General features: G+C 44.5%; 1 protein-coding gene across 1 annotated transcript; it reads left to right on the top strand.

Moving 5' to 3' along the window:
* Positions 1–1,583: 1,583 nt before the first annotated feature.
* On the top strand, positions 1,584–3,521 carry LOC131263101 (geranylgeranyl transferase type-2 subunit alpha). Its single transcript, XM_058265251.1, has 4 exons — positions 1,584–1,637; positions 1,705–1,943; positions 2,017–2,195; positions 2,260–3,521. Exons 1-4 carry the CDS (start codon positions 1,635–1,637, stop codon positions 3,447–3,449), a joined length of 1,611 nt encoding a protein of 536 aa, XP_058121234.1. The 5' UTR covers positions 1,584–1,634; the 3' UTR covers positions 3,450–3,521.
* Positions 3,522–25,202: the final 21,681 nt, after the last annotated feature.

A 25,202-nucleotide genomic window follows, 5' to 3' on the forward strand; every position in this document is an offset into this window, starting at 1 on the left:
CAGCATCCTCCATGCAGTAGCCTATGATCTGTGTTTTTTTCTTTAAACACATACAACATTAGCAAACCAGCGCCGATGTAACCTGAGAGATGATCACGAGAAAAGGAACCTGTTCCGATGAAACATGCTTGTGACTTCCGTGCAGCCGCAAGCTTTGAGCAGGTGCCGGGTTCAATTACAGTACTTTTCTAACGCAGCTCACATGAATCACAGATTCAAGGTTCGCTACCATCATCTTCCTCCTAACGCATGCCGGTGCGGTCATCCAGTTGAGAAAGGGAAATCTTGGGAGATGAAAAACTCACTACACACGGGGGGAAGTATAAATAAACCACACAGAAACGGCATCATTTTTCTTTTCGTTCTTTGCTGGCGATGCGTGAGTCTCCAGGAGGAGGCAATATAGCGTCAGAAGTACAAGTGGAAAACCGAAACATCCCCCTTCAAACAGCTGCGTCGGAGTCTGCGTCATTCCTTACCTCAACGCGGGACCTCGGAGTCCCGATGATGCGCCGGCACAGCTTCCCCGGGAATGTCGTCGTCTCTGGGACGCTGAAAACAATCTTTGCCTCATGCGCCAAGATGCACGGCGGCATGAACCACTTCAGAACCAATTTGCATCCAACGATTTACCCCCGGTTTGTTTCTCTTCGTTCACTACTTTCGCTTATCTTCCCAACCTCCCCCGGGATAAGCCACTTTTTCCCACACTCCCGCCACACTGGGCTTAATTTGCGTGTGTCGAGTTTTTCACTTTCCTTGCGTTTGTCGCCGGTTTTTGCTCACGATTATCCAATTGAACTTTTTCTGCTTCTTTTATTCTACATCATTCTTAACTCATGCCGGTTGCACTATACGCCATAATTTACACTTCTTGCACTCCACTGTAACTGAAAAATGGATACTTCATCACAGTAAGCTTCGTCAACTGTTTGCCTCAACATTCCGACCTGTCTCGTGATGTTCTGATACCCATTTTCAACTAGAATTGCCACAAGTAAATAGACACTAAAAGGAGCATGCAATCAATTGTGCACTTTAACTATTCAAACAATTTCCCCGTTTTGTTCTCGGAAACTGGCGCTAATTTGTATCGCTATATTGCTATTTTCACTATCAAATGCCCGCCATTCGGCTCAAAGTGGGTAGAACTGATTAAAGAACACATAATAGCTGGGCAAAAAGTAAGACACCACGCCGGATCGATATTTCCTCGCACCTTTTTGCGCGTTTTTCCACACAGTTTTCGACGACACACGATACGTACGTCCTTCCGCGTCAAAGGTTGCTACGCGACTGACTGACTGGCGCTTGGCGGTGACAGCTAAAAAGCAACAATCTGCCGAATTGTTAATAACTATTGATTATTTTAACCGATTTTCACGATTGACCCCTTAAATGAAAGGTCTTTTCAAGACGCACAACTTTGTGCAAGTGACAATTTATCGGTCGTTTCTAGTTTTTAAAGAAATTTATTCCGCTGTGAATTAATTTACAATAGCGGCAGAATGTCATTTGTGACATTACAGACCAAAAATATGATCTGTCAGTTGTGACAGTTCTCAACGTCAACAAGTACTAAAACAAAACAGACAAACAGTGACTCGGGAAAATTAGTGATAAAATCATTAAAAATGGTGAGTAATATGCAATTTAGCTCTAAAAGCTTACTATAAAATCGCAATCCACTGCCTTTCTATGCAGCACGGCCGATTGAAAGTCCGCACGAGTGCCGAAGAGGCAGCTCGGAAGAAGAAAGAACAGGAACAGAAGGTGAAGGCGTATCGAGCTGCAATGAAACGAATTTTGGAAAAGAAAACCGCCGATGAGCTGGACTCTGAAATGATGCACCTGACGGCGAAGCTGCTAAGCAGCAATCCCGATATTGCCACGCTGTGGAACCTACGAAGAATGTGCATTCTCAAGCAACAAGAAACGGATTCGTAAGTCGAGAAACGAACAACGTCTGACTGGAAAACAAAACATTTCATTTCCTTTGTGCCGTTCCGTTTGTAGCGAGATTCAGAACGTTTTCGATAGGGAGCTTGGCTTTACGGAGATGTGCCTGATGGTGAACCCGAAGTCGTATTGCGCCTGGCATCAGCGATGCTGGATACTGGAAAATGCACCCGAGGCCAACTGGCAAAAGGAGGTGGATCTTTGCACAAAGTATCTGAAGCTAGACGAGCGTAACTGTAAGCGGACATGTAAGCTGTTTAGATTCGACGAATGTCTTACACAATGTGGCACTCTTTCCAGTTCACTGTTGGGACTACCGTCGCTACGTGGTGCAAAAGGCGGGTGTGTCCGCGGAGAAGGAGTTTGCGTTCTGCACGGAAAAGATTGAGAAGAACTTTTCCAACTATTCCTCGTGGCATTACCGAAGCAAGTTGCTGCCGTTGCTGTATCCGAACGTGGACGACCCAAGCCGTCCGATTAGCGAGGAAAAACTGAAAGAAGAACTGGAGCTCGTTCTGACGGCCGCTTTCACCGATCCCAACGATAGCAGTGCATGGTTTTACCAACGCTGGTTACTCGGCTACTCCCAACCGGAGCTCGATCTTGCCGCCTTTCGAGTGGACACGGCGGAAAATCTGGCCGTAGTTTCCTTCTCCAAACCGATCGATCTTTCCGGCGGAGGCTTTAAGCTGACGGTTTCTTGCTGTGATGGCGATTGTAATGATACGACCAAATGGAAGCCGGTCAGCGAAGGTAGTTCCGTTGATACTACCTGGACACTACGGGGAACATTTCAGCTGAAAGACGACGAAAATCCCACGGTTTCACTAGTAACGCCGGAAGGAGTTGAGCATTCAGTTGACCTGAAACGTCCGACTCCGCAAACCGTGGTCGGAGTGAAAAAACCAAAGTTTGGCTACGAGTTTGGTTCGGCCATTGTGGACGTGCTGAAGGCACAACTAGCATCCTGTCTAGAGCTTCTTGAGTTCGAACCGGACAGCAAATGGACGCTCCTCACGGCCGCCCTGCTAATGAAAGCCATCGACCAACGAGCACATCATGAAACGATACGGAAGCACCTGACCGCGCTGGAAACGGTGGACCCTCTGCGTAGGGGATACTATCTTGATCTGTCCAGCAAGTGGGCCATCGAAAACCAACTCGAACGTTGGCTGGAGGCGGGTAACTTCACCGCCTCAATCGACCTTTCCGGGCTGAATCTGTCAGCCGTGAGCTACACGCAGTATCTGGCGACGGCGGAAGTGGTCAAGCTGAGCAACAACCGGCTGGTGGATCGTAATGTAGGCACACTGCGGGATCTGGTGTTTTGCCGTAGGCTTAGCTTGGAAGGGAATGCCCTGGAAACGGGCGCTTCAATCCCGAAACTACCTCTGCTTGAGGAGATCATCCTAAAAGACAACGCAAAGCTTACGAGTAACGACGCGTTGATGGAAGTTTTACGAACCAAAGTGAAAAACATAGTGTTGTAAGTCGAACATTCCATTGCTTTAAAGTTTGTTTTGATAACGGGCACAAATAAAACTAAATCACAAGTATATCAAACGAAGGAAATTTTACAATCTTGTTTCAGATTTATTTACGCCAATTTTATTTAGCTATTTCGAATTTTTCATAAACCATTTGTAACCCATCGTTAACAACGTTATAGCATATCACTCAAGACTTGAACCATGCGTTATCCAAAATTATCAACTTTATACCAAACCATCTAGGGCATAAACCATGCGTTATTCAAAGTTATCAACGTTATACCGTATCACCAAAGACATGACCCACGCGTTATGAGTTGTTATCAACGTTGTAACGTATTATCCAAGGTATGAATCATACGTTATTCGCCGTCATCAGCATTACAGCGTGCGTTACGTTACGTTACCTGCATGTTACAATTATAGCCCTCTTTATAGCATCCCCTCTTTCGTTGTAGGGAAATTGAACTGGGGAAATGGGCGGTTTATATGGTATAGTCAAAACAGGATTGATCATTTAAACTCTGATAGACTGTTTTTTCTCCTGTTTTTTCTTCTGATCAAGTAATTGACGGAATTCTTTAAATTACGTAGCAACAGCCGCAATGCCATGACTAATATTTCATTCAAATTCAATAAAGTTATCAGTCACTTCAAAGGACGATGAATCAAAGGAATAGTATCTAATGTCTTTAATGTCGAAGGACTTCATGCATGTAAATTCCTGCGGTTTGATCGAAGGCTCCCATTTGTACTCAGCAGCAGAGGCGGATCTACCTATGAGCGGACTGAGCGGCCGCGGGGGGCCCCGAGCTTAAGGGGGCCCCGTGATAAAAACCCCAGACCGCAAAAGTAACTACCAATTTTATTTATTCTCTCAGCGGTACACATACTTTGATCAAAGTTAGAACAGATGATGTATTTTAATATTGCTTATCCATTGTTAATTTTCACCTCAAACCTTGCCAGAATATGTTTTCATTAATCTTCTTTCTCATCTAATAATGTCCGTTTGACTTCAAATGCTCTCAATTTACGGTCTACCAGCAAAAAAAAAAAATTCAAAATGTTTTCGTCATCGCTTTTAAAATTGATAAAAAGATTTTATAATTTGAGAGCGATTTAAAAAACCCCTATTGCGATTGCGATAAACTTGTTCAGATTGCTTAATTCAGAGTGATTATTTTCAGATAATGAAGATCTAATGTCTGATTTCATAAAATCAGCAAATATGCGTCCTTTATGTGTATAAAGGATTGCTAAAAATATGTATAAAGGATTGCTAACTGTTGTACAAAATAAGTCCAATTTCGGCATTAAGTATAGGAACACTTAGAGCAATGGAAATGTCTGGAGGGCCCCGTTTATCCAACCGCTTGGGGCCCCCGAACGGATTGATCCGCTTCTGCTCAGCAGCAATCAATAAATTCTCGTATTGCATACCGTGTTCCAAAATTAAACGACACGAGCTACCACAAAGTAAAAAAGGTTGGCAAAAAGAGAATGTTTTGTAGTTCGTCATGAGGCTATAATGGTTCACGATCCAAAAGGACCAACCAACCTTGCCCTCTCTACACCGGGTACGAACGTGCAAGAACTTCAACAAACAGTCTCAACACGCGTAAGTCGGCTGACAAAACAGCTAATGAAATGCTTGATGATGCAAGACTTGTTTACCATCGTTTTGCATCGGAGTTTTTTTTTGCCCCACAAACCGGTTGGCCGGTAAATGGAATGAAACGGTGAACCATGCGGTACCGGTAGGCAAGATAATCCTTTTCGAAAGCGCACTGCCTAAGGCATCCTGCAACCGACGCCAGTCAGTCGTTGCTTTCCCCGGTCGGTGGAATAGCTAGCCAACCGGGAGTGGGCGAATGTGCCCCGTGGGGAGGGGGTTGAAACTATGGGGAAAGACCGGGCGCAAGCTGTCCCGCACGAACAAAAGGCGAACACGGGCACACGAGAAAATTGTGCATTTGCCAAAGAAGAAGAAAAAGAAAAAGAGGACGAAGACGAAAAAGTAGAAGAACAAGGAGTCAAAAGCCTTCGGTGAGGCTGGATTACTCCCGCGCGGTGGAAAATTCCTTGCCGGCTTTTCACTGCACGTGTCGGACGGCCTCACCGAAGTCTCGGGTTTCGTGCACCGTGCATGCCATGATGAAGCATCCTCAACGCATTGGCCGTGTGCATTTCAGAGTGGTTCGTTTTTTTCTTTTTTCATTTTATTTCCATCCGTGAATGAAAACGGAATGCCTTTTCCTAGCAGCTACCAGCTAATGTGTGTGCACCTGAGTTGGATTTTTCCTTCCTTTTACTTCGCAACCACAACGAGCGATAAGCAAGCAAGAATGGGAACGGGCTGGCCTAGTTTGCTCCTTGAAAGAACTCCACCGTCAACAGCGGACGCGTCGGTTTCATCGGCACTCCCAACAACAGAGCCCGACGACAGGTAACTCCGGTACTCCTCCGGTTCCGTTTCCCATGCCGTGTGAAAGCTTACCGGGCGAAAAGTCCCGGAGTCCACTATCATTTCGACAAACAACCGACGGCTGGCGGAAGTAAACGCTTGCTCAACGGATCGTAAATCGGAGGAGTTGGCCGATTGGCGGGTTGCAGGGAGCAGCGAAGGGTAATGGATATGATGATGGGATGCACCGAAAATTACGTGCGGTTCCGATGATGAGTCCTGCGACGTACACGGTTGCGCCTTCAGGTAGCTTTCTGGTTGGACGAACGAAAAAGACAAGGCTGACTGAAAAATCATCTTCAAAACGATCCTTCCTCCAAATGGCTCGTCACGAGAAGCAAACCGTAATACTAAGTTAAACTTAAACATCCATTTCCGAGGAATGTTTTGAAAGCCACGCTCAGTGTTTTTTTATATTTCTTCAAAACAGTATTACCTTTCGAATAAATAGCTAACTCATGAGCATTTTTCACTGAAAAATCATGAAAATGGGATTAATGTTGGGAGTGTAAGGATTGTGCACTCATAGTGGGTTATACCAAACCTATTTCTGCGTTTTACTGAAAATTTGCAGCAAAGCTAACTCTGGGTTGTTGCAAAATAAAAAGAAAGAAAACTCGTACATTTCAAAATACATCAAATAGCTATTTGCGAGTGTTAAATGGAACAACATTATCTGATGGCACAACTTTTCCTGGAAGCTTCAAACAGCTAGATCAAATTTAGAATATGCAACCAGAACCCCGGATAAGTGAGTTTTCCACGAATCAGCAATGAATACGTAAACTCACATGGGAAATTTGTGGTATTTGCAATATTTACATGGGGTTTAAAAATAGTTGAACGTTCCGGTAAATACCCCCATTTCCATCGGAATCCTACCTACACCCTTATTATGCAATAAAGCCACAGCGAGGGCTTTCCCTCGAATCGATGAAAAGGTGCAGTTAGTAGTTTTCACCGTTTGTCGATGGCAATGTTTTCGACTTGACAGACTTTGGCTTCTTACTCAAGTTAAAATACATTAAATGTTAGAATGATGGATCTTAAACTTCAAAACATAAACGATATAATTTGATGTTTTGGAGAATGTTTCGGAGTTTCTTGCTAAGAATATACTTTTTTCGCAAGGAACAGTTCACTTATTCTCTAAATTTGAGCGAACTTGATAGAATAGAAAATATTTCGAACATGCAATTTCAAACAGTTGCAAAATTTCAAACAAATTTCAAACAAATGCAAACGAAAATAGTTGTTAATTGAAAGAGCATAGATGATGATTATGATGAAATTTCAATTTTGGAAATATTTATTCATGATTTGAAACATATCGGTTTCTACGAATTTTTAGGAATTGGACAAAGTTGTTTATAAAATAATACAAGAAAACCATGCAAATATATTCAAATAACGTCTGTTGAAGTTAGTTCTGTGTAGTGGTAGCTTAACGATGACTCTAGTTAGGTTCAACTTGGAAGTGATATTCTCTTAAAGTGTTGAATCATCATTGCCACGTTTAATGTGGGGCAACTTTATACGGTTCTACCTTTGTCTCAAAGGTCCGGCATATGACATACTATTCCTTCCTTTGCTGAGTAGTATAACTTAATATTTTAGTTTCCTTTTTCTATCAAAATTTCCACGAAAGTCAAAACAAAAGTGGTTCAAGCCATGAGCCAAGACAACGCACTGGTTCTCCGGAATTCCGAAGGAAAATTCATCGCCCCGGATCTGTCGCCTTTTTTTTCCCGGACGACTTTGTGGTCGACTTTGAAAACTGATGACTTTGAGAGATTTTGCGACCGCGTTATACACGCATACGGGCAAAGCTTTCGTGTCCCATGCGTGGGGCGAAACTTTTGTCCGCCGGCCTGGCCGGCCCGGCGTCGGAAAGAGCTCCGAGGGGATGAAAAGTTTTAATGAACAACAGGAATAATGTTGGTCTCCTAACAATGATGCCAATGGGTCGGTTTCGGGATGCCTCCACCACGGTATAGGTGTGACTTATGGCATATATTTAGCAAGATATATACGCTATATTTATTACCTATGCTCCATGAGAAATGCCTGACTCTCGATAATAACGCGTAGAAGAGTGAAGGATAGTCCCGGGTATGAAAGTTTTAGCGCGGATTCAAAACGAATGAACCGTCCTCATCGTGAAGTAAGTTTCTGGAAATTAACCCAAGCCTACATTTGATCGATTCGTGAATAAATACGGGAAAGCCTGTAGATATTACTTTGTTTATTTTTATTTCTATTTATTTATTTCACAAACTCCTAGCCTGGCAATATGAATGTGCCTAAGGTGCCTTTCTAAGCATTATACAAATTGTAAAGCAGCGTTGTGCAAAGATTTGAAGGTATGCAATAAAGACCAGGATAGTATTTTCAGTAACAATGTTAGAAAGCTAGTGAAAAAATCATGTCACCTGAGCGAACATTATTTGTGCGTTTTCTATTATTGCTATTTATGAATTGTTGTTTTGTATAAAATATTTATTCATATTTTCGAATTCATATTTCAGGTTTTTTTTATTATAAAATTGCAAAACTCCACTTAAACTTTCTGATTTAAAAAACTTTTAATTCGTTGTTTGATACTTTTGTCTTCCTTTTGGAATTCAGTTCCATTTTCCAAAGTCAGTTTGAAAATCAACGAAATGAAACTGCTCCTCCCTCGTCAAACATTTCTACTAGCCAAAGTTTTGTCTAACCTCTCGTCTTTTCCGAGAAATGGGTGAGAAATTGTGAGAAGACAAATTTACCCCATCACCCCAAACCAGACCGTACCGAACGCACGGCCGCACCGAACGACTTGACTTACTTTAACCCGGTCCGATTTTCTCACTTCGGAATGTAATTGAATTGGGCGGTACTCCGCGACTGCTGTGGATGCAGCAGTGGGCCTGCAATCATCAACGCCTGCTCGCAAAAGGATCGGACCATCCACTACATCCTTGGCAAGGTTGGTCGGGGGGAAATTCCGAGCAGTTAATTAATATCAGGCAAATATTTAAGCAGCTTCGCCCGAGGGCTCGAACACAACGTTCAAATCGCGCGTTCGACTTCGGCTAACACTGCTTGTATCGTTTCGCCGATGGAGGAATCAAATCCCTGATATATCCCCGGGGGTGGAACTAGACTTTTGGGGGGTGAGAGGGTGGTGAGTTTTCCACAAGGACAGTTTCCTACGAGGAAGTAGTAGTCAGTCTTCCGGCCACTACGGGTGGGAAATCCAAATCCCGGTGCCAGGCAGCTTATCCGGATTTGTGCCGGAGTACGCCCGGCTGGAGCGGAAGATTAAGTGTAGCATCATCTTCCTTCCAGTGGCTGAGACGATGGGGAATGGCTGGGAGGAAGGGTGGGGGGATGCATCCGGGAAAGTCGAGCCGTTCGCTTAATAGGCCGTAATCCAATCAACGTCTCGTTCGGATTGCATTTAAGTAACGGAAAATTAACTCAAACGTTGAATAAGAAATTCATTTGCAGCAATCTAATTTAAGAAATGGTACTGCCAACCCAACCCTCTCCCTCTTACCGATGGGGACTGTGTGTGGCATAAATCGTTTCCGTTCGTACCAACCCATGTTGCTTGCTGTTCGTTCGAGCAGGAGCATGAAATGCAATCTCAAGGAAAAGACCGTCCCGAAGCGTCGAACCGGTTGCACACCCACAACCCGGGCGGCTCACCTGGACAACCCCGGACGGCGTCCCCTGTTACGGTGCGGTGCGACAGATTGCAAGATCATCCTGTGCCATCCCATGAGTCGGCGGATATGGGTCGACCGGATATCCTACGAAGGAGCTGAGCTCCGGCACTCAAGAGCGGCGCTAACGAATCGTTTCGCAGGTGATGATGCATGATGAAGTAGGTTCGCCACGCCGTTTTACCGAGTGTGTATGTCCTTGAATCCGGTGCTGGTACGCCGGATGTTGGCGTTCCGCAAAGGCCGGAAATGCGGAGGCGGCGGCGTCCTGGAGACCGATGCAAAAATGTCCCATGTTTGCGATTCATTCCACGCATGCACACCGATGCAGCAAACCGGAATATAATCCGGCTCCTTGGTGGGGCGGGAAGGAGTAGACGTTTATACATGTGTTTTTATGCCCGAGAAGCCACCGTCATCATCATCGTCATCGTCTTCATCATCAGGATCATCGTCAACGGTGGCGGAAGCCGGTATCGGTGTCTTCATCGAAAACATCGTCAAATATCGTGTTCTGCTCTTCTTCTACAACCAGGCGCTGGTAGATATGCTTTGCCAAGTCATCTTACACCAAGACCACATACAAACACACACACACACACACACACGAACGGTCCCTTTTGCCCAAGGAACAACTGCCACCCCTTCAGAACGCATTGGCAGAATCCTTCTTGCAACGACGCGACTTACAGTTGCAACTCATTCAGTCCGTTTCCTTTTCGAATGGGTGGAAGGGAGCATGTTTTGCCCGGATGATGGACGCGAAAAACGGGACGAAGGCGGACATTCAACACACAACGCACGCGGCATCCTTGGCAAACGAACTTCATTCTTTGCCTCGGTTCGGTGCACGAAGGCGAGACATATCTTTTCAATTAATCTGATTTATTCCACAACCAGTGCTTCAATTTAATGCGAGCTTTTCTTCAAATCGGAGTGGGATGCACTCTCCGTCTTGTACGTATTTTTTTTTATTTTCGTTTTTGCTTGTTTGTTTCCACTCACCCACTCACCCACCCACCATCGCCTTGGGCACAAGCGTGGCTTGTATTCAAAGCGTAAATGCGGCTCGTTGCAATGCTCGGTGCACCAGTTCCCGAGCGAGGGCGAGGAAACGCTGGAATGGGGTGGGCACGGGGGCGGGGTGGGCAGATACTGGGAGTAATCGCGAGCGCCGAGAAAACCCGGCTTTTGCTTTGCCGGGCGACAACGACCAACCCCTGAAGATGAAGCCCTTCGAGCGCGAGCCTGGTGACGATGGAATCGTTGCCAATATTATTTTCGGGCTGCCATATTTTCCTTCTGCTGTTTTGGACCGCTTTGTCTTTGGTCGGCCCTTTCTCGAGGTCGGGCGTTTTGTTTTTCATGCCTTTCCCTCGCTTACTTTCTCCACCAGACATGCCAAGTGTCCTTCGCCAGGATTCGTTCGTTCGGGTTTCTTTAACTTATTAGGTCGGTGTCTTGAGCAGGGATTTCGTCGCCTGTTTGTGTTCCGAATGCAAGAAATGCAGGGAAGGAAAAATGGGGAATGGGATGCACCCACTGCGAGATCCTCCTTCTGGTGGACGAAGCGGAATGGAAGATTAAGATAAAGCAAAAAAAACACTCTCACACACCCACATACAGACATTCCCACAGCGAAAGGAAATGATCACCCGGCGGAGAACATTTGTTCGTTCGTTCGGAAGCATTTTGTCAGGCGAAGGTTTTCCGACTTTTATTTTCCCTCCCTCCCACTCTTTCCCGAAATGCGTTCTGCACCAGCTGCAGTCCGGCGAATGCAATTTGATGCTATTTTCTTCATTTACCGCGTGCTGTGGGTGGGAAACGGGGCGGCGAGGGGGCGACAGAGGGGGGGGCTAGAGAGAATAATCATCGGCCAACGCAATCATCGGCATCGGGTCGGTTCGAGTTGGTTCCGTTCCAAACCCAACCCGAGCAAACGGTGCGTTTCGGTTTGCGCTGACCTCGATTAACTCGGGAAGGCCACATTTCAACACCCCTCCCCCTCCGCTCCCTCCCCTCCCTCGATCTCGGTTTCTAGTGGGTTGGAATGTGGTGCCAAAAAGGTGCGCACGTTCGAACCGGACTGCTCATCAAAAGGATCGTGCATTAGTTTGGTTTTCCTCGGCACTGCATTCCCGCATCGCCCGAGTGGCCGCCGAGACAAAGGCAGTAAAAGAAAGGTAAAAGCATGCAATTTCTCACCGACCCGGCCCCGGGTGGGACTCCGGGTTGTCCCATGCTGCGAGAAGCTGCCCGATACGTAAGTACATTTCATTGCAGTTAAGCGGCAGAGAAGAGATAGGTTTGCCCTGGACTGATTACTTATAAGAAGGAAACCGTTCAACGTCGTTCACACATTTCTTGGAAAAAAAGGCTTTTTGTGGCTTCGTGTGCGGTAACTAAAGGCTTCGGGAAAAGTATTGTGAAGACTGTATAAAAGTTTCCCTGTAGTAACCAATGAATTGAATGAAATGCACCTCGGTAAGGATAGCTCCATCTTGGGAAGATCATTAATTTAGAATACTAATGGATAGTTGGTTGCATTTTGGATTTTATACTTCATCGGATTTTCAAACGAAATGTGGCACTTCCCTGTGAAAGGTAGATGGGTTTTCAATAAGGCACAAAAGAGTTCAATTAGCATCCATTGAAAATACACCCATCCATAAAGTAAATGCAATGCATTTGAAAAGAAACAGATTTTCTAACAAGGAGAAAATGAATGAACACTGATGGACACAATAATGGATATATCGTTTTTTTAAAATACCATTATTTCGTTAAATATTTGATAGTTCACTTCAAATGAAACCATTTTTAATTACTTTTTGGAGAAATCATTTAAAAAGTTTCCCCTTTGTGGCATACTAAAATAAGTATTTCCAAAATAAATAAGCAATTAAATATCTAATAAACAAGACAACGTACAGTTTGACAAATTGATAATTTTAGTTTTAGCAAAAAAAAAAAACATCTGGAACTTTCTAAGACATGTTTGTTCACTATTTAGATAAGAGTTAAACATTAAGTATCATTTTAAAACCATACTTGCTGTGGCTTTCCAGCAACCCATCAGTAAACCGGAACAAATTAAATGCATCCCGAACACAATAGTTTTAAGGTAGGAACAAATTGAGGTTTCAGTTGATCTTGATGGTTGGCTTTGATACTTCATCTGATTGAGGAATGGAATATTTTAATTCATGTTGTTGGCAGAGTTTCTGAGAATGTTAACAAAAGCACATAACTAATGCATAGTGCATGTATCTCAGCAGAAATGGTTTAAAATAGGAGTAAAGTCGATTGCAGCCGCCATGATTGTGGTTTCTTTTGAATCTTTTGCTGATGGGGTTTTAAGAAATATTTTGACCCTTTGATATGTGAATGGATAAATGGAACTACCTATTTGTTTAGTAGTTGATGTATTGTCAATAAAGGCTGCACGAAATTGTCCATTATTGTATTACAGTCATTGTGTGTTCCAAAACCGAACACATCTCCACTTCGGTGTTTGGAAAATATTTTAAATAAATGGAAACATTCAATCATCCTTCCGCCGGCTCTGGTACCGAAAAGTAACCGAAACAAAATCACCCGTAATGGATATTTCGTCCCATGGGGAGGAAACCCCGGATCGCCACCAGACAGAGCGAAAAAAGCGATGATGAATTTTTAAAATATCCTACCTATTCATTAAAAGGATCTAGCGAGCAAAAGGAGAGGCGATGAAATAACGAACAAAAATGTCGCTCAAAAATGGGCTCCTAATTGACCATGCCGTTATCGGCTATTTGATGTACGGAAAAGTCATTAGTTTAGCACTAGCACCTAACAAAGTTGATTAAAACAAATGCCGTTTTCCCCCGGGGGGGGGTGTCCAACCCGAGTGGCGTTTTTTAAGGGCCGAGAAAAAGCATAATAAATGAAGGGATCCCTTGTGTAAAGTAAAACAAAAAATCACACAGACCGATGCTAGTCAAAACAGAAATGGGGTAAAACAAATCCCACTCACTAATTCGTGAACCATTTTTGGGTGGTTTAAAAAAAACACAGGGTGTCACTATCTTCCCGCAAAGGTGGAAGATCACCGCGGCTGCTGATGGCACGAATGAAGAGCTCCTCTTGATTTGGGGATGTTTGGTTTTGTTTGTTTTTTTTTTTTTGGTAAACTTATTTCACTTTCTTTCTGCGTGTTACGAAGTAGGTGACAAAATGATCCATGCTCGACACTTTCCGTTTTGTTCCGTTGAAACGTGGGGTTGAACAGCGTATTTAAGGTTATTTCGGTTGTTTTGCTTTCGGTCCACTTATTTAACTCTCTTTTTCGTTTGGTTTCGTTTTGTTTTTTTATTCGGTTGACGTGGGCGCTGACCCAAAGCCCAATGCTTACGGCGGCGATGGCGATGATGATGTCCGGCACGTGACCTGTGTGTTAAATGGCAAAAATAAATGCTGTACAGAGAGTACTGGGGGAGGAAAAAAGACCCTTTTAATGGCACGGAAAAAGGCACAACGGATGAGGATGTTTTTTTATTTCACGGAACGAAAAGAGAACAAACACCGACAAACGGGCGGCTCGGAAAAAAATGGGAAAGGTATTCAATATTAAGTTTGTCACCGATTCATCTATTTATTTACCCTCCCTGCTATGCGATTTCTCCAGCAAAACTGGATGTACCAGATTCAAAACGACCGTTATTGGGATTTATCAAAGAAACTTTTCCTCTCATGCGTGAGGCGTTGGCCATTTTCACTCCAAATGAATTGCCAGAAGTTTGAAATCGCTGTTTATGTCGATCGCCTTGCTTATGCTTACTTTGTTGGGCGTCAAACCATCCACCGGTACTAAAATACAATCTTACTCGGGCTTACGAGCTTGTTATCACACACATACATCCAATCCTGTTTTTCACAGTGCTTTAGAGCGACTTTTGCTCGACCTCTTTTGCGTGGAACTTAGCAACAACGTTTTCGCAAAGTGTTTGCAAACGACTTTCGGTACCTGTGGCAGCTCACGTGAACGTTAACATACACAGCAGCTGCAGTTAAAACTTGCCTGGTCCTTAGCCGTCGTGTGGGCGAGCGTGAAAAGTTTGATTCCATCTCCCCATTTGAACCATGTCAGCTTGAGGGACGCGCTTTAATGGGAAACTGCTTTGGACTGGTATCGGGCACAAGATGAGAAAAGGAAGAAAATAAAAGACTATGCGCACGCAAGGTAAGCAAGATGGTGATTGCCCGGCACGGTCGAAGGGCTCAAATGGTCATGTAAAGATCATACGCCCAGCGTCCCCAAAGCCATTACCGGGCTTCATTTTGACTTGGTTAAGGTTGAGTTTTATGAGTTGCTCTAGTTTTCATCCTCCACCTGTCCTGTCTGGTTTGTTGGTTGGGTTTTTCCTTTTTCCTTTTTCCCCGTTTTTGATTTGGTGTCCAACTTGTGTGATGGTTTGGAGGGAAAAACGGATGGTTCCAAGGGCTTGGAGGGTACAAACTTTACTCATCTCACTTGAAGCTTGTTTTTGGAGCGTCAAAACTCGACCGAACTTGCCCAGTCCGGGCGTTTGGAAGCGGGGCATCAGGGGTTATTATATGTGTGTGTGTGTGTGTGGGTGTGTGAGGAGAAAAAATGGCCCCCCCGTTACCGAGCTCGAGCTGACAAGACGACGATGACGACGAAGACGAAGTGCACGCTGGTTACGGTGACGGCAGGCAATATCATTTCCCCCGGCGTAGTGGAATACTGCCGCAAGGGAGTGTGAGGTGATGTTTGGAAAACTTTTTGTTTCTAACATTCCTTCTTCTTTTTGCGCTTCACAGAATGCCCGCCTCTTTTTGCCGTATGTCATGTAGATGTGTGTAGTACGAAAAAACCGCACGGGTGAGATGGTATTAAATGGAGCAAAATTCGTAAACTTCACACATGAGCGTGGAAGTTTTTGAGTTGAGAAAAAATATGGAAAGCAGAGAGAACGGGAAAAAGAAACAACGAACAAAAGGACAAAAAACGGGCCCGCTGCCCGAAGTTCAAGGCTTAATACAAGGACGAACGGGCGAACTGGAAGGAAAATGTGAAACATTCAAGCAGCGCTAGATGGTATGAATATTAAGAAAGTAAAATTTATTTCTAAAGTTCCGAAATTCTTTTTGCTTCATTATCGTGCCGCTTTCTGGTACGAGCACCCCCCCCCCCCTCCCTTTGCTTCCTTTTAAGATCATCGAAGTCGCAAAGCGTGCGTACGAAATAGAACCGCCAAGTGCACGTAACAGGAGATGCTTTGCGGCGCAAGAACCAACACATTTCACCATGGCAACGGTGGGTTGCTGTGGTGGTTAGGGTGCAGGAGTTTTCCCCCATTGCCATTTCACGTCACCGGCGACGGCGGGGAAAGGGTTTGAACACAGGGGATGCATCCGGAACATCATTCTGATAATGAAAATAACAGCAATAGAAGAACACCTCGGGCCTATACATTCTAAGAAATTTCATACTCTTAATTTTTCATGTGTTTTTAGACTTTCCCGTGTTTGGGAATGAAATTACGATGAGAGCTCCCAACCGAACGGCACGATAAAAAAAGCGACACCTGATCCATGATGGTTTTCCTCCTCTCCGTTATCATTAATTAAAGACTTATGAAATGGGTTCCGTAGGTAAATGAGTTCCGCGAAGGAACTTTCACTTTTAATCAACACTTGGTGCAGGGCATCATCTAAATTAATCATAATAAGTACAGCGCGTGAAGTTATCATCAAATACCATTGGTTTTTAAGAAATTTGGCAATGATATTTATTAAAAAAAATAACTTGGTTAGGCACTTAGATATCTTGATATCTTTTACTTTATATTATCGTTTATACTTATTTGAAAATATCTTTCAACTTCCCGTAAAAATCGAAAAAAAAAATCTTTTTTCTTGTGAAAGCCTTCGCCGAATCCGAGTGCCTCTTGGTTCTTTAATTTCCAATAACCACACCTTCCTGAAGCCGGAAGCGTAGAGCCGATGGCTGGTCCCGGGCTGCATTGATGAGTAGGCGGTTTTTCGCCAGAGAAAAGGTACAGGGAAAACTTTGCCCAGTTCCGGCTATGCCTTAGCCCGAAGATCGTAGACACAGCTTCTCGGCAAAACCACTCGGAACCGCACCGTGGCAAGGCCGGGCCATGAGGGCGCCATTAATAATATTTTAAGTTTTCATTTCCCTCCAAGACGATCGTTTGCACGTGAACGAGTTTGTGTTCGTTTTTTTTGTCACTTTTGTTCCACTTGTTTCTTTTCCGCAGTTCCGAATTTTTTTTCCCCGTGCACTTTCGTGCGGAAAGTGTCTTCGCTTTGTTATCACAAATTATCCCCCGGGATTCGGTGTCGGGTGCAAACACATTTCCGCTCGGACGATTGTCTAGCGATACGCCCTCGTAAGCGATAGCTGCGTCGGGTGGAACGTCCGGTTCACGTGCTTTTCCCCGCCCGCAGTCCCGGTGACACAATTCCACCTGCTCCTGAGAAGGGGAGAGCGCTGTTCGGCACACCGAAGGACACGGGCACGATCTAAACATCTACCTTTTCTTCGCACGAGCACGCTTGGAGAATTATTTTCTACGGATTTTTCGCTTATCATACGAACGCCATCCGGGCGCGAAACACCGGCCCGGTCGCGTTATTTATCGCATTCCTATGGAAATAAAGTAAATTAATTAAGACGGACAATGCTCTGGGCGTAAGATAAATGTAATTACGCCATCCACACCAGACCCCATCCCGCCTCGGAACGTGGATCCGGTGTAAGTTTGTGTCGTTTGATGGCAGCATGACAGCGTGGAAATTCGCTCGAAAAAGCCCGTCGGAGTCGGGCGGCCGAGTTCTTAAATCACCTCGAGAGACGATATGGAAAATTACGCAAACATAAGCGTGGCTGGGCCGGCTAATTTTTTCTCCTTATCGAGCAAACATTTTGCTCCCGCAATCGAAGCTTTTCGTGTACTTTTTGTCCATCCACGGTGTGGCGTTCTTATCGGAGCGCTTTCCATCTTTACAATGCGAATAATAAGCAATGATAACTTTTTGCCCGCTCCACTTCGTTTTGTTTGTTTCTTGTTAGCGTTCTTCGTTCGTCAAAGTCTTTCCGGCCAGCTCGGGGCGGCTTCTCTCGGTCAGATAGCGTCACGTGCAGCCTCTTTTTCCGATGATAAACACCCTCGGCCGATCGCCGTTGGTCTTTTCGGCGGACGGCAAATTGATAATTGGCCGCGTTTTTTTCCGTGGGCGACGCCGGGAGCCGGTGGGTGAATGTTTCCTGGCGCAATCTGAACGGCAAAAAGAAACGGGGGAAACCAAAACCACTTGTTGGGCACGTGGCCACTGGCAGCCCCGGTTTTAAGCGCCTTTCAGTTTAGGCAAAACGAGTCTTAATACGACCGGATGGTTCAAGGTTTAACGACGTGATCCGTCGCCATTTATAGGTTTTAAAGGCACCCTGCACGCACGGCTCTTTAGCTTGCAAAAAGACCGCTCAAACGATTAACTAACACGCTGGGACGTTTGGTGGGTGAATGGCCAATAAAATGTTTGCTTCGCTGTGTGTTCGCTTGAAGTTTCGTCACCTCCCCGGGGTGGGGGAAGGAAACCCGGGCTCCCAAAAGCCCTCGGTCGAGTGCGGTGCGTCGGACAAATTGAGCATTAAATTTGTTACTACTTTACGAGCAAACTTCGTTCGAGGGTTGTTACATGGATGGATAACGTTATTAACAGGAGGCACGCATGCTCACCCCCTGCGGTCCGTCGTCAGTGACGAACGTATAAACGTACATTGTGTTGGCTTGCCGATAAACGGTAGGGCGCATTAATAAATCCTAACCAAACCCGGCTCACCCGGATGGTTGGACTTTGAGGAGAAAAGTTGCTCGGTGGCGATTCGTAATCTCCCACCGCACCGGGTATCAGACGTGACGAGCTTTCCATGCAACACAACATGATTTCCAACGGTTACGCTCCACTCTTCGCGAATGGAACTTTTTAACCGAAAATAGATTGTACTACGTCAGGCGGTCGGCCAGTCTGCAGCTAAACAGATTCGTTGAATTATCCTGTAGATTACAAAGCGACTCGGGTTAACAGTTGCACCATGCATCGCTATCGGAGAGCGTTCTTCCACACACTGCAAGCTACCGACGCCACAGGATTTAGTAGAATGGGGTTAGAAAATTAATCTCCACCAGGCCACAAGTCCAACTTTGAGCATTCCGTAAGTTGAAGTTATTGGATTAAATGTTTGACTCGATTACTAGGAAGAGTAATTGAGTGTTATTAAACCTGATTTTCTTCATACTAATGGACTATTTTGAACGAAAAGTAATTTGCATTTTTAATGTAATTATCATGTTCTAAATTCAAAATAATAATTAGCAGGAACTGTTTTCACGTGAAATTTCAATAAATTAAATTCGTTACAACTTTGGGGTTGAGTGTAATTTTCAACAGAAGAATAAATAAAAGCAAAATATGACTTCGGACGAAGTGTGGCTTTTAGATTCGATATAGTTTTTGTAAAATTCAACTAATACCAGGAAGGCTTCATGGCAAAAAAAAGTTTTTCTGTTGGAAAACTCACTGACTACGCATGTTCCGTTTAATTGGATCGGATTTAAAAGTGTTTAGACCTAATCAGATATTTTAAAATTGAAACGAATATTCTAACATTTGACAGTCAAAACCAACGGGCATAAATTATGCATTGTTCATTAAAAAGTTTATACGTTCTATTTGAAACAAAAAAAAATGCTTTTTTGATACTATCCACTAAAAATACAAGTACGGCTTTTGTCATGCTACACGTCATTTTAACGTTAAATACCATCTAAGAGTTGTAAGTTCTGCGTACGTGTTTATCGTTTTTTTTAATGAAAAATTTTCTAGACATACCTGTGTAATTATTCTCGAAGCTCACCAAATTTGTATGACTGATTTTTACCCATCTTTAGTCACATTTTATTCAACACTGGAAGGAAACCTTATTGCAATCAACAAACGTGCATTGCAACGTTTTACTGAGTGGCTGTAACATTCATGCAACCAATTTCCTCTGCTGGAGAGCGAGCGAGTCGCATCATGTGCCATACTGTGAGACACAAGTAATTTTCTTCGAAATTCCACAAGCCCTTCTCGGCCCGACTCGGACGATCGCTGCCGAACGCACTTTTCGCCTTTTTTTCAGCGCGTTCTCGATTGATATTCCTGCCACAGGGTTTTCCCTTTTTTGTTTTAACTTTCCCAACCCGACCACCTGGGTAGGTTTCGAACGAAACCGACCCAGCGTGGTTCTTCGGCATTTCCTTGGTCGTCGGAAAAGAATGCAACCACTTGCGGGAAAAAGTGACGTTGCCGTCGGATGATTTTCCACCATTTATCTCGTTCCGTTGCGTTCCACCGAAGCGACTGTACGAGCGCAAGAGACAGAAAGGAGCGAGAGAGAGAAAGAGGGAGAAAGTGCGTTTCCATCCAGCACTGTCACTTTGATCGCGTAATTGAATTGATTTTGTTCCATCTCGTCAGCTCGTTTTCCACCGCGTCACTCCGGTCCGCGGCCCTTCGTGCAGCACACGCCGTATTCTGTGGCACTTTTATCACACAATCATCGTTTTCCTTCGTTTTTCTCCTGCCTGCCGCCGGAACACTCGATCACGGGCTGCGGAATTTTCAATAAACATCCATGCGGCCGCATGGTGTGCGCGTGGGAGGGTCGCTTGCTTTCGTTGCCGTTTCCGCTTGTGTGCGGAAGGCCCCCCCCCCTCCAACCCCTGGGATGGATTAACCTTAAAATGTAAAAGGGTAAAACGGTAAAACAGTTTCAGGCGGTGGTTTTTCCAGCGCGCAGCCCGAAAAAGGACGACCGAACGTGGCGTCCGTCGCGTGGCGATGCCCTCGGAACATTCGCTGCTCAACAAGTTGCTTTGGTTGATTAAATTTAATCGCTTCGTGTGGTGTTCGTTGTGGTGGTGCTGGTACTACTGGGCGCACAGTTCACAAGCTTCTTGATGTGGCAAAGCAGCCGGCTCCTGTTGCTTCTTGTCTCAAGCTCTTGACTACAATAGACCACTTGTACCTTTCGCCGGGCCAGGTTGGAACGTTGGGCGGCTAGCTATGGCGAAGTGCGGAATGGAAAGCGGTACCGCATAGTCTCCGCAGCTGACAGTTTTGCCGCACACAATAATGGAAAGTGTACGATCGCGAGCGAACAAAAAAAAAAGAAAAAAAGCAACGAAACCGAAAGGAAAGAACAAATCTTTTAGAAAGCCAAAAACGTCCTTCGCATAAGAAGTTTTCCCCTCGAGGAGTGACATCCACCAGCGAAGGAATTCACCTTCTCCGGGGCCCGGTTTCCCTCTGTTCCCTTCTACCCACCGACCGAGCAACAATAAACGATTCTCTCTATTGACGTTACGCTCGCCTGCAGAAAAGGTTTCGAGTGGGTCTATTTTCTTTGGGTGAATGTTTTCTTATCGTCATTGTGCCAATAGAAAGCCTTGTTGGTGCTCGTGTGGTGCAGGGAAAACATGGGCCCGAGTGACATTTTCTGAACAAACCTTGCTTGTGTGGCAAATTCAAAACAAAAAGCTGAAATTCAATACGGTAAGAATGTTCACACGGTTAATGTAATGTTTACAACAGAGAAATTATTGACCAAAATATCCCCAAACGGTTTAGTAAGCAGGTGAAAAATTTTGAAAATAAAATTGTTACGTTATTTCAACCAAGCGAAGGTAGTTCACTTTGATAGGAAATTTAAAATAATCCAAATAAATTTAATTATTTATAACCAAACAACTAGTTTTGTTTTCCAATTTTCCCATTACCTTTATATAAAATACATAAATAAAATAGTAGTCGTTGTCCGTTTTGAATGAATATGATAATAACAGGAACCTTCTAATGAAGTCAATATGTCCCGTGTCCTTGTGCTAGAGGCAAAATATAAGCTTTATTTATTTACGAAAAGTTCAAAGTTTAACATATGTTTTATTTTGTTGAAAGTATTCTCTTTTAATATGAAGGTAAATTTTCGTATCATTTTGAAAGCATTCTCGCCCGAATGCTCTTTAGGGGTCATTCTATATTACGCTCCCTTTAAAAAATAATTTCATATTTTTAGGATAGCAAATGACACCACAAAAATCTTGAAGATGTGGATATTTAAACATACTACATCCTCAATTTTACGATTAAGAAATGCATCGAAAAACCAAAAACGTCAAAAGATAGCTAATCAATATACTAAAAAGTAACAATTTCCAGATTTAAAAAATCTTCAAATATAATGAAGTTTCAACGTTTTACAAATAGGGGTCCAATTGACCCCTACAAAGTATTCTAGGGATAGTCTAGTTGGTTCTCGGAATTGGTCGAACAGAAAAACCGGAAAGTTTTGTTTTAGATGTAGCTTTGGACTTTAAGAAAAGCCTTTGGTTTTGGTAAAATATTCAGCCGTTTTCGAGATATTAAAAGCAAAAATTGCGTTTGAGTCAAAATGATCCAATTTGGATTCTAGAGTTAAACGTCTCAAAAACACAAAGTAAGGTTTTGTGTGAAAAAACATTTTGTAAAGAAGCTTCACAAAGGGTTGAAAACCCTACCGATAATGATGATCGATAGTTTGTGTGTGGTTTGACCGTGTGGTATCGATTGTACTTATTGTGCTTTCGCGGGGAAATTTAGGACCGTGCACCAAACCATCCGTCAGGCACATCCGGTTTGGGGCAAATATGTTCGAAAAATGAAAACTCACCAAGAATGCAACCACATCTTGAAGGAATCCGGCTGGGGAAAACCCGTCGGAAAGCAACGCACCGAGCATGGAGGCATCCCTCTGCTCGGCATTCTATCCGCTTATTGTACGCAAACGAGATGCAACTTTCTGTTTTAAATAAGTATGTCTATGAATATGCCATGTGTGCCGTTGGGTGTGCCTGGAAGGAGATGTATGTGCGTGGTCGCATTCCTAGTGAGCTGCATTATTTTGGCGTTAATGCCGGAGGGCCAGGAAGCGCGCACCACCAAAAACGGGCCCAATCTGGGGGGAGCATTCGAGCTACGGAAAGTGCGCGCGTGGCAAGAGTTTCTAACGCTTCAAACAGCGGGGAGGGCAATGGGTTGAAGACATTCCACCGGAAAAGTGGAAACGGCAGTGCATTTAGCCGGTGAAGCTTAGCATATCATCAAGATAGGAGCGAATTTCTCGCGCACCACCCCGGCCGAAGACGATGCTTTCAGCGTGAGCTGCTGTTATTCTGAATATTCATGAACACTAGAAACATTAAGATTTTATCTGCGAATGACGTCGTAGCCATGGAGCTTCCGTGTGTGCGCCATCTCGAGCTCTTCCACGTGTTAGTGCAGCACCGGAGCGGTCTCTTCCCGGGCCGTGGTCAAAACGCCACATTTCAGCATCCAGCCGGTTTGATGAGCCTTGTGCACGACCTGAGTATGATTCGATCATGTCGATCGGGTCTCGTTGGTGCTCGAACAACTGGAGGTTCCCGCCTCGGGGAGGGGGAGGAAGAATATCCAATAAAACGTGAAGCACATCAAACGGCTCAAAAAGATGGCTTCGCTGTTCGCAGTAAGATAAAATGTGAAAAAATAGACAAACTCGAAACGGAAGCGCAATGAAGGGAAGCAAAGTGCTCCAAACGACGAAGTGAAAATAAAACCTTGCACAACCGGTACACAATGGAGAGAGAGAGAGACTCTCCCTTTCCGGTGTAAGGTTTCCGGTTCCGATTCGATTGGTGTATTGAACTTTCGCCGTAGATTGTTGTTTTCCCAATGCAAACACGCACCGGGCGAACTTCCGCCTCCGCTCGGACCAGCAAGTGGTTGGTCGAAGAAAAGCAGAATATAACAAAAAAAAAAAGGTGAAAATAAAACCCCGTTTTACTTTACGGCCACAAACACACCCCGAAAAGCGTCACGTTTCCGATCGAAAATATTTGCCAAAAAAGTATCGATTTCATTCCCCGGTGGACGTTGGAGTAGGCAAACCGGAAGCGCAGGGACAACTAAAAATAAATATAAAATGTCCTCCGCTTTGTAAAGCATGAAATTTGTGAGTTTTTCCTTTTATTTTTTACTTCTGTTCGCTTGTCTTTCCGGCATCGGCTTGAAGGCTTTTCGTCAGTTATAGGGTGATGGTTTTTTCGCCAACGACCTCAACCTTCCTCCCTCGGCAGAGGACAATTCGGGGGTTTTTCCCCCTACGCCAATCGAGCGGGAGTCATCTTGAAGACACTTTCTGAAGATTGGTGATCCACCCCTTCCCCACCGAACTTTACCCTCGCCGTCCTTTTGCCGGAGCGGGATGGAATGGATAGGGAAATTGACGGACGCCTCTTGTCGGAGAAATATTGCGCCCGGATCAACGTAACCCTTTCCGTCGATGCCAAAATCCACGCCAAACGCTCACCGGTCGGACGGAGAACATTTCGAGGGCTAGTGAGGGGCGGCAAGCGGGTGAGACAGCAAGGAAGGATGGGCACCCAAAAGGCAGGGGGGGGCATAAAAATGGCAGTAAAACGAATCATGTATCACCTACGGCAAAGTCATCCGCCAACGATTGGTTTTGGCGTGGTGGAAAAATGGAAAACTCCCCACACCCGTAGTACCATCGGTCGGTTTTGTTTAAGCATTCCGTCTATTGTCACTAAACCGGGGGGGTGGGAAGAAATTTCACCGTCACACCAGTTGGCTGGCCCAATCGATTCCATTCCGCCCTGCCTAAGCCGATATCGATTGTGAGATTTACTATTCGGAAAAAAGGCACCCTTCCATAAAACATCCACTTAAACCAAACACATGGCATTTTTTCTCTTTCTCTCTCCTTCTCTCTTTAGCTCGCATGAAAAGTTTGAAAGGGCCACTTCAGGGTTTCCCACGGAAGCCCTAGGAAAAATGTTGTTGTATCAAATCCGCACAGAGAGTAGTGCCCACCCAAGGACGGCTTGGGGAAAAGATGGAAAATTTGATAGATGTCAGGAATCGGACACCGGATTATTGCACACTAAAAGGGGGGGGATGAAGTCCCTTTTTCGGAAGGAAGAAGCGGATCGTAAATGTTCGAACATTCCGTGATGATAAATTTGTAGTATTTTTTTTCAACATAGTTAAAGTTTGTTCAGCAGCGTTGAAGCGTTTGTAAAACCCCTAACGGAGTCGTAATAATAATTTAGCCGTCCAGCCAACCGGAAGATAATATCAAAATTACAACGAAATTTTACACACCCATTTTTCATCATATTTTACATCGGACGAGCAAAAGCAAAAAACCAGTCCGAAAATAAGAATACTCCAGAAAATAGTTGTAACGACAACTTCACCCGAGTTTATTGCACTTTGCCAAGCAGTGCTATGTAATTAAAGCCATAAGGAAGCCATCCGGAATGGGTGCCGGTTGGCCGGAGTGCTTCGGTGCAACTTCTTCGGAACGGAAGCCTTCGTTCCACCGCTAGTGCTGCACCTGCAAAACTTTGCCAAACTTTTCCAGGCCTTCGTGTTGCTTGGCAGGCCGTGTTTTTTCCTCCC

Source organism: Anopheles coustani, chromosome 2 (assembly GCF_943734705.1).
Source record: "Anopheles coustani chromosome 2, idAnoCousDA_361_x.2, whole genome shotgun sequence".
In the NCBI taxonomy this organism is placed as follows: domain Eukaryota; kingdom Metazoa; phylum Arthropoda; class Insecta; order Diptera; family Culicidae; genus Anopheles; species Anopheles coustani.